The sequence below is a fragment of the Bufo bufo genome, chromosome 6 (assembly GCF_905171765.1).
Source record: "Bufo bufo chromosome 6, aBufBuf1.1, whole genome shotgun sequence".
Classification (NCBI taxonomy): Eukaryota; Metazoa; Chordata; class Amphibia; order Anura; family Bufonidae; genus Bufo; species Bufo bufo.
Window position 1 is genome coordinate 133,272,743 of NC_053394.1, and position 15,198 is coordinate 133,287,940.

The 15,198-nt window shown below is 44.6% G+C and overlaps 1 protein-coding gene across 3 annotated transcripts in view; it reads left to right on the top strand.

The window, feature by feature from the left end:
- The window catches only part of GMEB2 (glucocorticoid modulatory element binding protein 2), a 56,961-nt gene extending 44,577 nt beyond the window's left edge, over positions 1–12,384 (top strand). For all 3 annotated transcript variants that reach the window (XM_040437199.1, XM_040437200.1, XM_040437201.1), the window contains 4 exons: positions 5,544–5,624; positions 6,307–6,444; positions 9,643–9,765; positions 10,575–12,384. In XM_040437199.1, the coding sequence (XP_040293133.1) occupies positions 5,544–5,624; positions 6,307–6,444; positions 9,643–9,765; positions 10,575–11,212 (980 nt within the window). In that variant the 3' untranslated portion in view covers positions 11,213–12,384. The remainder of the gene's footprint in view (positions 1–5,543; positions 5,625–6,306; positions 6,445–9,642; positions 9,766–10,574) is intronic.
- The last annotated feature ends 2,814 nt before the right edge of the window (positions 12,385–15,198 follow it).

A 15,198-nucleotide genomic window follows, 5' to 3' on the forward strand; every position in this document is an offset into this window, starting at 1 on the left:
GTCATGCTGGAGGATGTTGCAGGCAGCAGAACGTTCTCCACGGCGTCTCCAGACTCTGTCACGTCTGTCACATGTGCTCAGTGTGAACCTACTTTCATCTGTGAAGAGCACAGGGTGCCAGTGGCGAATTTGCCAATCTTGGTGTTCTCTGGCAAATGCCAAACGTCCTGCACGGTGTTGGGCTGTAAGCACACCCCCACCTGTGGACGTCGGGCCCTCATATCACCCTCATGGAGTCTGTTTCTGACCGTTTGAGCAGACACATGCACATTTGTGGCCTGCTGGAGGTCATTTTGCAGGGCTCTGGCAGTGCTCCTCCTGTTCCTCCTTTGCACAAAGGCGGAGGTAGCGGTCCTGCTGCTGGGTTGTTGCCCTCCTACGGCCTCCTCCACGTCTCCTGATGTACTGGCCTGTCTCCTGGTAGCGCCTCCATGCACTGGACACTACGCTGACAGACACAGCAAACCTTCTTGCCACAGCTCGCATTGATGTGCCATCCTGGATAAGCTGCACTACCTGAGCCACTTGTGTGGGTTGTAGACTCCGTCTCATGCTACCACTAGAGTGAAAGCACCGCCAGCATTCAAAAGTGACCAGAACATCAGCCAGGAAGCATAGGAACTGAGAAGTAATCTGTGGTCACCACTTGCAGAACCACTCCTTTATTGGGGGTGTCTTGCTAATTGCCTATAATTTCCACCTGTTGTCTATCCCATTTGCACAACAGCATGTGAAATTGATTGTCACTCAGTGTTGCTTCCTAAGTGGACAGTTTGATTTCACAGAAGTGTGATTGACTTGCAGTTACATTGTGTTGTTTAAGTGTTCCCTTTATTTTTTTGAGCAGTGTATATACCCTATCAATTATCGGCATGTAAAAAAAAACAGGGGATAAACTCGCTGAATCCACATGTGCTCCATGTACGTTCATGGTGTGCGTTCCACGCTGGAACACATGACATCCCTTCCTTCTATTGCCTCAAGACTTCCCACCCTATGGCCTGTTTGTTTTATCAAAAGTATATCTATTGATGGCCTGTATATAGAATAAATGTTGCGTATTATCATGAGGTAGATCAGAAAGATTAATTCTCCTTCCGTCCATACTTACTATAGCAGTGGTAAGTGATGCGCTTTTCGGCGTTGGACGAACTTCCGGTATGCACTCCACGCTGGATCGCACAACAGCCTCACCATTGAATACAGCACAATATACAGCCAGACCATACAATCGATATCCGAGTTTCCATATGGATGTTTTTAACCTATACCCATTTGTTCAAGAATGTTAGATCTTTGAGGGGACCTGATTAGCTCAGTGCAATATAATATGATTTAATTCAACAATCATAATTAAATAGTGCAATTCCTTAGTGCATGATTCTTCTAATGTAAATAGTGTAAATATCAGCCGTATCGAACCAATCGTGTCTAAAAAATTATAAACCCATAAATTCACTCTTGATTATGTTAAAATTAAAAAACAAAGATTTTTTAAATTACGTAGATAATTCATATAGTGATAAAGTGCTTGGTGTAGGTTGGTGTGCAGTAGGATTCTATTGCAGTCTATGGCACAAAGCGAGCAGAAGATCGTATGCTTAAAAAAAAATGAAGAATTTAAAAAAATATAAAATAACAGAAATATTAACCATCCAGATTCCCATCATTCCCAACTTTACATCAATAAACATACATACATTGTTATCACCGCGTCTGAAAATGTCTGGACTATTAAAACATAAAAATATTGTGTGACTGCCGTAATGTAAAAGAAAGAGACTATTTGCTGTTGGTTTTTTTTTCTCACCCCCCCCCCCAAAAAAAACCTTTTTTTTTAAAGCTAATTAAACCTAAAACAATATAAATTTGGTATCTCCATAATTGTACTGACCCACGGGATAAAGTCCTCGTGTCATTTTGAACGCACAGTAAACACTGTGAAACTAAAACTCAAAAAACCATGGCTGGATTTTTTTCCATTTAGTCCCACAAAGATTTTTTTTCTCATTTTCCGATACAAGATATGATAAATTAAATATGTGAAGGGAAATGTAAAAAAAACTTATGGCTTTTGGGATTTAAGGAGGAAAAAACAAAAGAAATGATATGTTTTAGTAGTGGATTAAAGTCCTCTTCCTTTGATCCCTATTAGTTTCCAAGTAACCCCCTCTACCTGAACAGTCTTTATTCCATTTTTTTCTTGCACTGTATGTTAATCACATGAGAAGAGTCCACTGGGTTCTACAGTTGAAGAGTCCAGTGTGTTCATGAGCTTTAGGCTACATGCACACGACCGTTGTGTGTTTTGCGGTCCGCAAATTGCGGATCCGAAAAACACGCATGGCGTCCGTGTGCGTTCTGCAATTTGCGGAACAGCACGGACAGCCATTAATATAACTGCCTATTCTTGTCTGCAAAACGGACAAGAATAGGACAGGTTATATTTTTTTTGCATGGCCAAGGAACGGACCAACGGATGCGGACAGCACACGGAGTGCTGTTCGCATCTTTTGCGGCCCCATTGAAGTGAATGGGTCCGCATCCAAGCCGCAAAAACTGAGGATCGGATGCGGACCAAAACAACGGTCGTGTGCATGAGACCTTATAGTACTACACTCTTGCTAGGGATTGATTGACAGCAACCCCATCTCCTATGTACGGATGAAATTGTCCTGTGTAAGTACAGAGTGCAACCCTTTACTCCAGTCTGGCTTCATGGCTGTTCCCCTCGTGTGATGCTGTGTGCACATGACATCACTGGCGCCTGCACAGAACAACTGTGGGGCCTAATTGGAAACAATAGCTGATTGTGCCTGCACATGGTAATGCGTTCAGTGCACTGGCACAGGATTTCAGATGAGATTAGGCAGATCGAGAGTTACAGTGTGAAGAGAGACACCCTGGACGTACTCCTGATATTTTGCATTTCAGACGGGGAAGTTCCTATGAAGATTTTTCAGGTATGCTGCGGATGTTTGAAGATCGGAAAAAAAAAGCCTTTTCTAAAACTCGGAGCAACTGAACAGTGATAGGGGTTTAATAAAAATACACTGCAGGTACCTAAGCATGGATCAGCGTTTACTGCAGCATTAAACAGAGTGAATCAGAGGTTCCTGTGATCTGTAATGTTAGGCCATCTGCACACGTTGAGGAATACGTGCAGAGAAACCACAGCATAGTACAGTACCAGCAAAGAGTATGAGATTAGACAAATCTCATGTACACTACGCGGATTGTGTCTGTGCAGAAATTGAACTGCCGTGTGGATTTCCAAATCCGGAGCATCTCAATTATGTGCGTGTTTTTAGCTGCAGATTTCACCCTTTTCCAGTGATGGGTGAGATCTGTGGCAAAACAGCATCAAATCTGCTCCAAAAGCAGGTATTAGAAATGCACGGAAATTCGTGGGGCCCCGCTCCAAGTGGGCCCCTGTGATTAGCATAAGTAGCATGCTCAGCATGCCTGGAGCTCCTGAAGAGAATGGTGCTCATGCGTCCTTAATGTATTAAGTTGGTCAATAAAAAACTATTTGATGCAGATTGTTTAATCATACTGTTTGCCCTTACTCACAAGGAAAAATATCTCTGTGCCATCAAACATGGAGAAGCAGGTTTTTGCTGTTGGCACACACAAAAGAGACCCCAGGGGCATTTAACTTCCTCCTGGTTTAATGGCACCACACAGTTTCAGTTTCTGCAAAGAGAATAAGTGTTTCAAGCAGTGTCATCTCATTACTGAACCCCCACACCATCTGGTTAAAGGGCCCTTACCAGAGTTTCAAACTGATAACCCTTAGGCCCCTTTCACACGGGCGAGTATTCCGCGCGGATGCGATGCGTGAGTTGAACGCATTGCACCCGCACTGAATCCCGACCCATTCATTTCTATGGGGCTGTGCACACGAGCGGTGATTTTCACGCATCACTTGTGCGTTGCGTGAAAATCGCAACATGCTCAAAATAATAGCATTCTGAATACAGAATGCATAGTAAAATAGGGCTGGAGGGGTTAAAAAATTAAAATTAAACTCGCCTTAATCCACTTGCTCGCGCAGCCCGGCTTCTCTTCTATCTCCTCCATCACTCCTCCGGTCATCAAATGATCCATCACAATGGTAAAAGATCATGTGACGGACCATGTGATGACCGGAGTGACGTCACCACAGGTCCTTTTCCTGCAATCAGCAAAGAAGGAGATGCTGGGCTGCGCGAGCAAGTGGATTAAGGTGAGTTTAATTTTAATTTTTTTTTTAACCCCTCCAGCCCTATTTTACTATGCATTCTGTATTCAGAATGCTATTATTTTCCCTTATAACCATGTTATAAGGGAAAATAATACAATCTACACAACCCCGATCCCAAGCCCGAACTTCTGTGAAGAAGTTCGGGTTTGGGTACCAAACATGCGTGATTTTTCTCACGCGAGTGCAAAACGCATTACAATGTTTTGCACTCGCGCGGAAAAATCGTGCATGTTCCCGCAATGCACCCCCACCTTTTCCCGCAACATCCGTGTGAAAGAGGCCTTAGGGTCGGTCTTCAGGGGTTTGATTGCTGGCACCCCTTCACAATTAGCTGTTGTGCAGGAGCCGCTGAGAGAACATGACCATATGTATTTTGGGGTCCGCAAATAACAGATCCGCACAAAAAAAACAATACAAACGGGTGACATCCGTCTGACGTCCCTGTTGCATCAGCTTTTTTGCGGATCCATTGTAACAATGCCTGTCCTTGTCCGCAAGTCGTTTCCGTTTTTTTTTTTTTCAAGCCCCATTGAAATGAATGGTTTTGCATACAGACCTGTGAAAGAACGGAAACTGAAGCAAAATACGTTCATGTGCATGAGCCCTTAGGGAAACTAGTAAGTAGTGTCATGTTAAAGGGGTTATTGAATTTAGTAAAACATAGCTGCTTTCAGCCAAAAAAATACTGCCACTCTAAGCAGTGTCGGTCATGCAGGTCAGTTCCATTCAAGTGAATGCTATACCAGGGCAGCCCGTGACAAAGACTGCGCTGTTTCTTTAAGAAAAAAAGCTTTGTTTTTCTAGATTCATACGACCATGTAATCTAATGTTTAGATGTGGACATGCCATTTAAAGAAGCACTTTTTTTTTATGACCTCCCGTTTGTAAATTACATGAGTAGTTTACTGCAGCAAATCACATTACAGGCCGCTATCTATTGCAGGATAATGAACTCTGTTCCTGGCCGCTATTGCATCATGTGACCTGCAATATAACCAACTGGAGTCTGACAGGGTCTGCTCTGTCGGCTTCTCAATGCAAGTCTATGAGACTCGCAATGAGCCAGTTGTAGACTTGCATAGAGAAGTTGACATGGCAGATGCTGTAGAATTCCAGTGGTCAGGGTGCAGCTCACATGATGCAAGAAAGTGTTCCTTTAAGGTGGATGTCTGAGCTTGGACCAGGAAATTTACTGTATGTGAGTACTGCAGGTAGACTGAGGATCCATATATATTGCTGGGGTCCTCTCGTATGCCACTTGTTGAATTAACAGTCATTTTGTCTTTCCATTATTTAGATTTTACAGTGAATGGAAACCCAACAACAATCACAATTGAAACCTGTGAAAATTCAGGAGAGTGGTGTAGCACCGTCGCTGGTAAGAGCAACCATTCATGAGTTAGAAGGTCTAAGGTAGGATCCACTGGTTGGAGGATCACAGATGTCTGTTCAGATGCGTTTTCATTATATCTGTCCCTTTCATGGGATTATGTGTTACAAACTGATATGCTTACCAGATAGGGCGGCCCCTACAGATGCAAGCACTTTTCTTTTTTCCTCTAAAATACCCCTCCTTTCCACTGCTGTGTCCCCCACTGTTTTTGGTGCCTGATATGTTCATTTAGACCATCGTTACAGAGAGGAGGAGACGTTTGGTTTTCTCAATGGACGTCTCATCCCTGGCTGTAGCACGGTCCAATAGCAGCGGAGAGCGTCAGCCAGGGAGAAAAACAGCTCATCTTCTCCATGGAGAAGGAGACGCTGATTGAGAAAACGAAATGTCTCCTCCTCCCTGTACCGATGGTCAAAATTAAATTATTGGACACCAAAAAGAGCGGGGGACACAGCGGCGGAACGGAGGGGTATTTTAGAAAAAAAAAAGTGCTTGCATTTGTAGGGCCGCCCGATCTGTTAAGCATACCAGTTTGTAACACAATCTCATGAAAGGTCCTCTTTAAGTTGGGTGAAAACCACCAGTATGGCTTCTGTTATTTTTCCCAGTTCCAGTGCAGCAGATCTGACTAATTTTGCATCGATATTTTTTCTTACATTTTTTGCAGATGATACCCTTTGTTTCTGGCAAGGTTTGCGGGATGCAGGGCTCCTGGGGGAAGTCATTCAAGAATTTCATCAGGAGCTGCTGGAGACTATGAAAGGGCTAAAGCAGCGACTGCAGATGCCACCCATCCAGCTACAAGGTCTATTATCCAGCATTACTTTTCTCTGATTATACCATATATTATAGGAAAAACATACCCCAGTGACAAGGAAGTGGTTAGCTTTATCGGTGGAGCACAAAGAATTGACTACTTTAAAGGGAATCTGTCAACGCTATAGATTACATTATGCTGTGTTGGATCGCTGAGAGATGGAACTTGAATCCGTGGATTGCCCCATACTTGTAGAGAAATATAGGATATGATCTGTTAGCTAAGATAGGATGTCGCGTGATGTTGGGTTGGCCGTGTCGCCGCACAATGCAATATAATGCAGTGCTGTACAACTCTAGACAATACAATGCACTTTTTGTTGTGGGTTGGGGGGTATTGAAAATGGGGGGAAAATAATGTCAAGCACGTGGTGTAATGAGGACAAAAACAAATAGATATTGTAATATTGATGCACTTTATTAACAAATGTTACTTGATGAATGTCATTTTGCTGCAATTTGCTCGACGATAAAAAAATACACTGATTTAAAAAAAATAAAGGGAATCTGTTACCTGGTGTGGTTCACCCGATTAAAACGCTGTTTTTCTTTTGTTGATCTGAAGCTCCATTCCCGAATGATGATAATTTTTATTAACCTGAACCGCATCTATGTGCCTATGCAAACCGTTTGATAGGGAGGTCGCTGGTGATAGATTCCCTTTAACCCCTTAAGAACCGGTCTTTTTATTTTTTTTCTCCATCGCTTTCCAAGCCATAACTTTTTTTTGCAGGATGATGGGTGTTTTTCAATGATCCCCATTTGGGGGACATATAACCTATTACCGGTAACTTTTTTTTCATCTTTTCTGGGTTTGTTTTACATTTTGCACAGTTCACTGTGTGGCATAAATAACATTTTGCTTTTATTCTGTTGGCCAGTAAAACTACAGCAATACCAAATTTATACAGGTTCTTAAATTTTAGTATTTTTGTGCAAAAAAAATTTTTTTTTTTTGTGTCACCATTTTCTGAAAACTATAATTTTCAGTTTTTCCATTGATTTTTATTGATTTTTTTGCAGGTAAAGCACTAGTTTTTAGTGGTACTTGTTATTGACCGCTTTTTATTCCGTTTTTTTTTTGGGGGGGCGGACAGGATAAGCAAAAACAGCAGTTCTGGCTACTATATAGCATTCACTTTTTGGGATAAATAAATGTATAATTTAATAGTTGAGATTGTTACAGATTTGTCATTACCAACTAAGTGTATATTATTTTTTTTTATCCCATTTTTAATGAGGATTTTTTTTTGGTTTTTGTTTTCTTTGTATCTTTAAACCCATTCCCCCACTGGGGGCTTGACCACTAGTATAATACACTGCAATACACATGTTGCAGTGTATTATGCCTGAAACACCGACGAGCCTAATAAGCAGGGCCGCCTTTGCCGCAGGGCAAAAGGGGCAGCTGCCCCAGGCCCAGTTGCTCCTGGGGGCCCAAGGGAGCTCCGTTTCCCGACTCCCATTCACTAGTCTATGCTATGTGAGCGAGCGGTGTGTGGCTCGCTCATTAGTAAAGGACCTGTCTGTCCAGTGGCGTTGCGAGGGGGGTGCGGGCCGCACCAGTTGACACCAGTCACAAGTCTTCAGAACAAGCAAGCACGTCGGCGCCGTCACGTGGTAAAGGGGGTGTGACTCACCGCAGCCTGGTGAGTGGCGCTGCGGCGGAGCAGCCAGCAGGGACTAAGTCTCCGCCTCCGGAGCTAGTGGGATTGGGTGGTGAGTCACGGACTCGCGTGACCAGTGACTCACTCACCTTACACAGCCAGACCTGCCACCGCCGCGGCGGGAGGAGGAGGAGGTAGGTAGAGCGCAATCACGCATATTGACTTTATTTTATATTAGAAATTTAGACCGGTCACAGAATAATTAATTAACCCCATTCATAAATTAGTGGGGGATTACTATAGAGACGGCCCCAGGAGACATAAGGAGTGGGGTTCTCTCTGTCTTGGTCTATGTGCAGATATCTGATTGGAGCTGACTTAGTGACTTCTTTTTTTCCCTCTTTTGCACATAAACGGTTAAACTATATTCCTTAGTAAAAATGACCAGTCCACACCACACCATGAGGGTCCCCCTGAGCAAAGATTAGTAAATGTGGCCCCAGCCCACAGTTAAGCAGACAGAGAGAACCCCTTATGTCTCTTGTCTCTCTAATAATCCACCAGTAATTTAATTAACCCCATTAGTGGGGGATTATTATAGAGACGGGAGACATAAGGGGTTGGGTTCTCTCTATCTGCTGAACTGTGGCCTGGGGCCACCCGGCTACATTTACGAATCTTTGCTCAGGAGGGCCCTCATAAATAAAGACCCACATGGTGTGGTGTGGACTGGTCATTTTTTACTAAGGAATATAGTTTAACCATTTATGTGCAAAAGAGAAAATCAGAAGTCAGCTCCAATCAGATATCTGCACATAGACCAAGAGTCTTGGTCTATGTGCAGATATCTGATTGGAGCTGACTTAGTGACTTCTTTTTTTCTCTTTTGCACATAAACGGTTAAACTATATTCCTTAGTAAAAATGACCAGTCTACACCACACCATGAGGGCCCCCCTGAGCAAAGTTTGAATTCTTTCAACATAGGTTTGATTTCTTTCAACATATTTTTGGTTATATGGCAAAAAAAATTGCATGCTAGGATGTGTGAAGGCGGGATCCAGGGGGCCCAAGTAAATTCTTGCCCAGGGTCCAATCAATATTAAAGACGGCCCTGCTAATAAGACCAAAAAGATGGGAGCCATTTGTGGGCCCCAGGCTGCCACAGCAACCATCGCATTCACTTCTCGGGGGATGGGGGGTGGCGGGGTAGTCACTTACTTTGTCAAACCCTTTAGATGCTGTGGTTGCCAGGATTCAAGATAGCTCCAAAAACAGCCATTGAAGCGGGAGTCTGGTTGTGTATTTAATTTGGCTCTCGTTGCGGATTTTGGGTTTATAGCTTCTGTGCCCGTGCCAGCTCATGGATGTAACTGTACATTCATTTGCAGGAACACGCCACCAAAATACGGCATATAGTTCTGTCTGGTTCTTTTGTTCCACAGTAAGAGATGTATGGAAGCGACATTTTAGTCTCTCCCTGTGGCAGTAATAACATGCACATTCTGCAGATCCTAGTGTCCATGCTTATAGAGTAGATGTAGTGTATGTTCTCAATGGTGTGTCTCTTCTCTCCAATAGATGCCATGTTGCTCAACAACATTGTCCAAAACTTTGGGATGTTGGACCTCATTAAGAAAGTGTTAGCCGGTCACAAGAGCCAAGTGGACCGCTCCAGGGAGCAATACACAAGGGACTTGGCAGGTACGGACCGATCCCGGGGGTATTATTGTGATTTTTATTTGGGTCAAGACTTTTAATAAATTAAAAGGGTGATGTTGGAGCTCTAGTAAACCGTTTTATACTTATCAGCCATGATGTTGGATTCTTGGACGGTCACTGCTCTTTGATGTGGGATGGCCTAGAGCAGGAGTTACCTGTTGTGAAACAACAACTCCCAGGATGCATATTTGCTCAGCTGTTCTCAGGGTTCAATGACCTCCGGCATTTCAGCTGCTGTTAAACTACAGCACCTAGCATGCTCCATTCACTTCTATGGGCATGTTGCCCATAGAAGTGAATGGAGCATGCTAGGTTCTGTAGTTTAACAGCAGCTGAAATGCCAGAGGTCATTGAACCCTGACCTAAGGGATTCAGAGACTTGGGTGGCCATGTGCAAAACACTTTTTCCTTGGGAGTTGGGCCAGGTTCACACTTTAGTTATTTCCATCAGTTATTGTGAGCCAAAACCAGGTGCGAGTCAAAAGCAAAGAACAGGTACAGGTCTTTCAATTTATACCTTCACTACTGGTTTTGGCTCACAATCTTGGTAGCCTTAATAGTGGACATTTGCTTCCTCAAGTACAGTTTTGATGGAGCTTAGCACATGTCTTAATCTAGAAACCGAAGCGCTTGGACAGTACTAGTGAGGTAGTAGCCCATTCCTCATGTGTTTTGGAGTAACAATGTTCTTCTGGACAATATATTCTTTTGGTGGGTGTAATTTTCAGTCTCCATATGTTATATCATACAGAAGTGGCAAATTTCAGTTTATGTTAAATATTCTTTCACAGCGCTGGAGCAGCAGTGTGATGAGCATCGACGAAGAGCCAAGGAACTGAAACACAAATCCCAGCACCTAAACAACGTCCTGATGACCCTGACGCCAGTCAATGCACCCCCACCTGCCAAACGACCACGATTGACCAGAGCCACTTCAGGTCCGGCCTCCATCAGCTCCCAGATCTCTTCTCAGCAAACACAGATCACCCTGCCGCAAGGGATGTCCATCTCTCAGCTGACCGGTTTGCCCTTTAGTAAACTACTTTCCGCCTCCATCCCCTCCTCCTCCAGCTCCACTATCATAAACAGGAACTCTAGCTCTCAGGCCAGTTCTCCCTCCTCCATTTTGGGGGGTTATACTATACTTACCCCTTCAGGGAGCAATTTTCCCAGCACACTGGAGATTCACCCCAACTCCTCCAACCTCACTGTGCTGAGTACGGCAGCTATGCAAGACAGTAGCACCATTCTCAAAGTAGTAAGTCCCATCCAGTTGCTGACACTGCAGGGCCTGGGAGCGACAATACAGAACCTGGCCCAAATAGCACCGGCTGGGAGCACTATAGTAGCCTTGCCCTGTGAGTCAGGGGACGGAGAAGAAGAGCACGCCACCATAGAATTGACATCGCTTTCTGAAGACCAGAAATAGACTTGGGAGCCCTGTTTGTGTTCAGCTCAGAGGTGCCATGTTTCTGAGAACGGATGAGAGCTGGATGAACCAAAGAGGATTTAGGGGAGGCTTTGTGTTGCACAGAACTGCTCTGCAGATCATTCTGACACTGGAGAAGTGACAATGTTTTGGTGTTGAGCTCTTCCTATGGGCAATCGGAAAGTACTTGTATACGCCCGAAACCTCAGTGTTATTAAAGTCAGACACCAACAATGTAGATTGGTATCGAGCATCTCCTCTGTACTCCAAGAATTGCTTAGGCAGCAGATGTGGGAACATCTGTGACACGGTGGTACCTAAAACTAAAGTTGCTTTTGAGTATGAAGTAATGTGTACATAATGGAGGCAGTTAATATAGGGGGACCTATATCCCCTTTATGTTACAGAGGCAGGGAATGTAGGCAGGACATGCCGGCTGATAAATGGTCAGAGTATGCTTTAACATACACTATGGCCGTCGTCACTGCACTTAGCTGTGATGACATTTTGGACCTTGATAAATGCTAAAAGTTGATGGCTCTGTAAATCAGGAACAAGTTTCTCTACCTGCTGGTGCTTGTAGTTCCTCAATATGCTGATGCCTCCTTGATGTAGATCTTTCGGCAGGATTGACCCTGAAACGCCTTCAGTATTCAGCAGATATGTGAAGGTTTTGTCCCACGTCAGTTTTCCTTACTTAGAGTTTACCGCAATGCCAGTGACCATGTAAACAAGCACTGCTGTCTTCCGATATGAGACGGGCAATATTAGACATTGGTGTCAAGGGCCATGGTGCTCGCTTATAGTGTTACTGTCCTTTCATTTAAAAAAAACAAAAACTGATCTGATAGTGACGTCAGAATTTTTGATCGGTGCCTTAGCGCTCTGCTGAGCACTGCCCCCCCCCCCCCCCCCCCCTCTTTATATGTGATCAGCTCTCCTCAACAAGCCAAGCAAGCAATGTGTGGACTTAAATACGTTCTATGAGCCAGGTGGCATAGTGGCCAAACCTCTAATAGGGAATCTGTCTCCAGTTTTATGATGTCCAAATTCTGGGTTACTCTCTTTAAGACCTCATGCACACGACCGTATGTATTTTGCAGTCCGCAAAAACGGATCCGCAAAAATTACAGATGACGTCCGTGGGCATTCCGTATTTTGCGCAACGGAACAGCTGGCCCCTAATAGAACAGTACTATCCGTGTCCGTAATAAGGACAATAATAGGACATGTTCTTTTTTTTTTTTGTGGAATGGAAATACGGAATGCACACGGAGTACCTTCCGTTTTTTTTCCACATACGGTCCACAAAAAAACCAAAAACGGAACGGACACGGAAATAAAATACGCTCGTGTGCATGAGGCCTAATCGACCCAGTTGTTTTGCTAAAATCTGAATGAGAGTTCCTGGATCTCCCCGCCCACCTGCTGCTGATTTTAGCGGCAGGGGTCGGGAAGAGGACACTGCGCTCGCCACAAAACCTTCAAACAGCTGATTGTGGGGGTGCTGGGAGTCGGACCCCCACTGATCTTATATTAGTGACCTATCCTAAAGGCCCCTTTACACTGCTCAATTGAGCAGAGGCACGAGCGGAAACTTTCCTTCCGGGCAATTGCCTGCTCATCAGTGGATGAGACCGCTGCTATTACATGCAGTGATCTCCTCCACCTTTACACTGGCAGATTATTGTTAACAAGCATTTCAGGCATTTTAAAGGGATAGGTCATCGATATTATGCTTCTGCACAGCCCATTTAAAGGGTTTCTGCAGTTTTTTTAAACGGATGATTTATCCTCTGGATAGATCATCCTCATCTGATCGGCGGGGGTCCGACACCCGGGACCCCTGCCGATCAGCTGTTTGAGAAGGCAGCAGCTCCGTGGCCTTCTCGCTGTTTACCCCAGGCCCAGTGACGTCACGACTAGTATCAATGGCCTGTGCTAAGCTCTGTTCAATTGAATGGAGCTTAGCTGCGCCCAGGCCAGTGATTCTAGTTGTGACGTCACTGGTCCTGCGGTAAACGGCAAGAAGGCCACGGCACCACTGCCTTCGCAAACAGCTGATCGGCAGGGGTCCCAGGTGTCAGACCGCTCCCCCCCCCCCCCCCACGCCGATCAGATGCTGATAATCTATCAGGTGGATAGATCATCAGTTAAAAAAAACTGCAGAACCCCTTTTAGCTTTGGACTGAAATATGCATAAATCAAAATCTCCAAATCTGCGCTCCTCCAGAACCACCTGTATGTCCACATGTGCCTGAAAATTCTGTAGAAACGTCCGCTGCGTTTTTGCTGTGGTTCTGTGGCAAAACTGCTTATGATATGCGGGTTTTGCCGTGGAATTGACCGTGGATTGCACCCTCTCCATTGGAAAGGTTGAAATCCACAGCAGGAATTCACGTGCTGCAAATCTGCTCCACAGGGCAATTTACACTGCGTCTGTCGTACGCAGCACTTAGATGACATTTCTTACATTTTCATCCACTTTACTGGTACTGTACAACACTGCAGATTTGCTGCACGAAAATCTGCGATGGGAATTCTGCAGCATTTCAGTCACGTGTGGATTTAGCCTTATAGTGCAGGAGCAGTATACAGGTAAAAAAAAGTTTACGCCGGAAGTCTGGATCTTGTGACACTAACTGCTATCATGTGGTTGTCAGGCTATACTAGGACAGCTAAAGGTGGAATACCCATGACACTCTGTAAGCAATGCCAAAGAATGTGCTCTAATGCCTTCTATAATAAGAGTAGAGATGAGCGAATTTCAGGTTATGAAATTCGTTGACGCTTCGTTTACTGGTAAAAGGTGAATTGCGTTATGGATTCCGTTACTACGGACCATAACGCACTTCTATGACGGAAGGCATTAAGGAATGTCTTTAGAGGCATTCTGTTATTCATTCCGTCATAATAGAAGTCTATGGGCTGCAAAACGGATCCGTCCCGTTTCTGTTATGCAGGGGAGTCCTCTCCTGCATAACTGAAACGGGACAGATCCGTTATGCAGGCCATAGACTTCTATTATGACGGAATGAATAACAGAATGCCTCTAAAGACATTTCTTAATGCCTTCCGTCATAGAAGTGCGTTATGGTCCGTAGTAACGGAATCCATAACGCAATTCACCTTTTACCAGTAAACGAAGCGTCAACGAATTTCAAAGTATGACATTCGCTCATCTTTAATTAAGAGGTTCTCCGACAGCAGAAACGGCTAAAATCTGAATGATACTTTATTTTTTAAAACTGCGTGGATTGTCCTTTTTCTCCATCACGCCTGAGACAGAGGAAAGGGATCGCTTAGCTAATGGCCTTAGAGTCACCAGGAGGAAGCCTGTGTCAGAACGTGACACCTCAGCAGAAGCTCAGAACTTCTGGGACTGTCTGATAGACACTGAAATAGTTTAATCTGTGCAATTCTGAAAAGTAAAGTATATTGGTAAGCTCATTTACTGTATCTTACATTTGGAAAACCGTAAACTGCTTTTTCTGCTGTCGGTCACCCCCTTTTAATGGTTGAGATCCAGCTTAATTCCGTGTCATGGCGACATTCTAGACGCAAACTTAACTTAAAGGGTTTCTGTCACCTGAGAAATGGGTATTAAGCTGGCTGACATTAGAGATGTGCTAATGTCAGCCGAACATAACTATATTAGTGTCATCTCACTGCCTGCCGCCGTTATTGAGAAAAACTAACTTTTATAATATGCTAATTAGTCTCTAGGAGCAGGGGGGGGGGCGTTGCACCTGCTCCTAGAGGCTCCCTTTGCCCACCTCTTTTCACACCCTTGTTCTCTTGACTGACAGGGCCAGGCAGCGCTGCTCTCCTCCCGCCGGCCGTGTCTGCAGTGTAAATCTCACGCCGTTCAGTATTCGGCGCAGGCGCAGTGAGGAAGCCAGCAGCCGCCGAGCGTCCTTCCCTCACTGCGCCTGCACACTGCAGACACGGCTGGCGGGAGGAGAGCAGCGCTGCCTGGCCCTGTC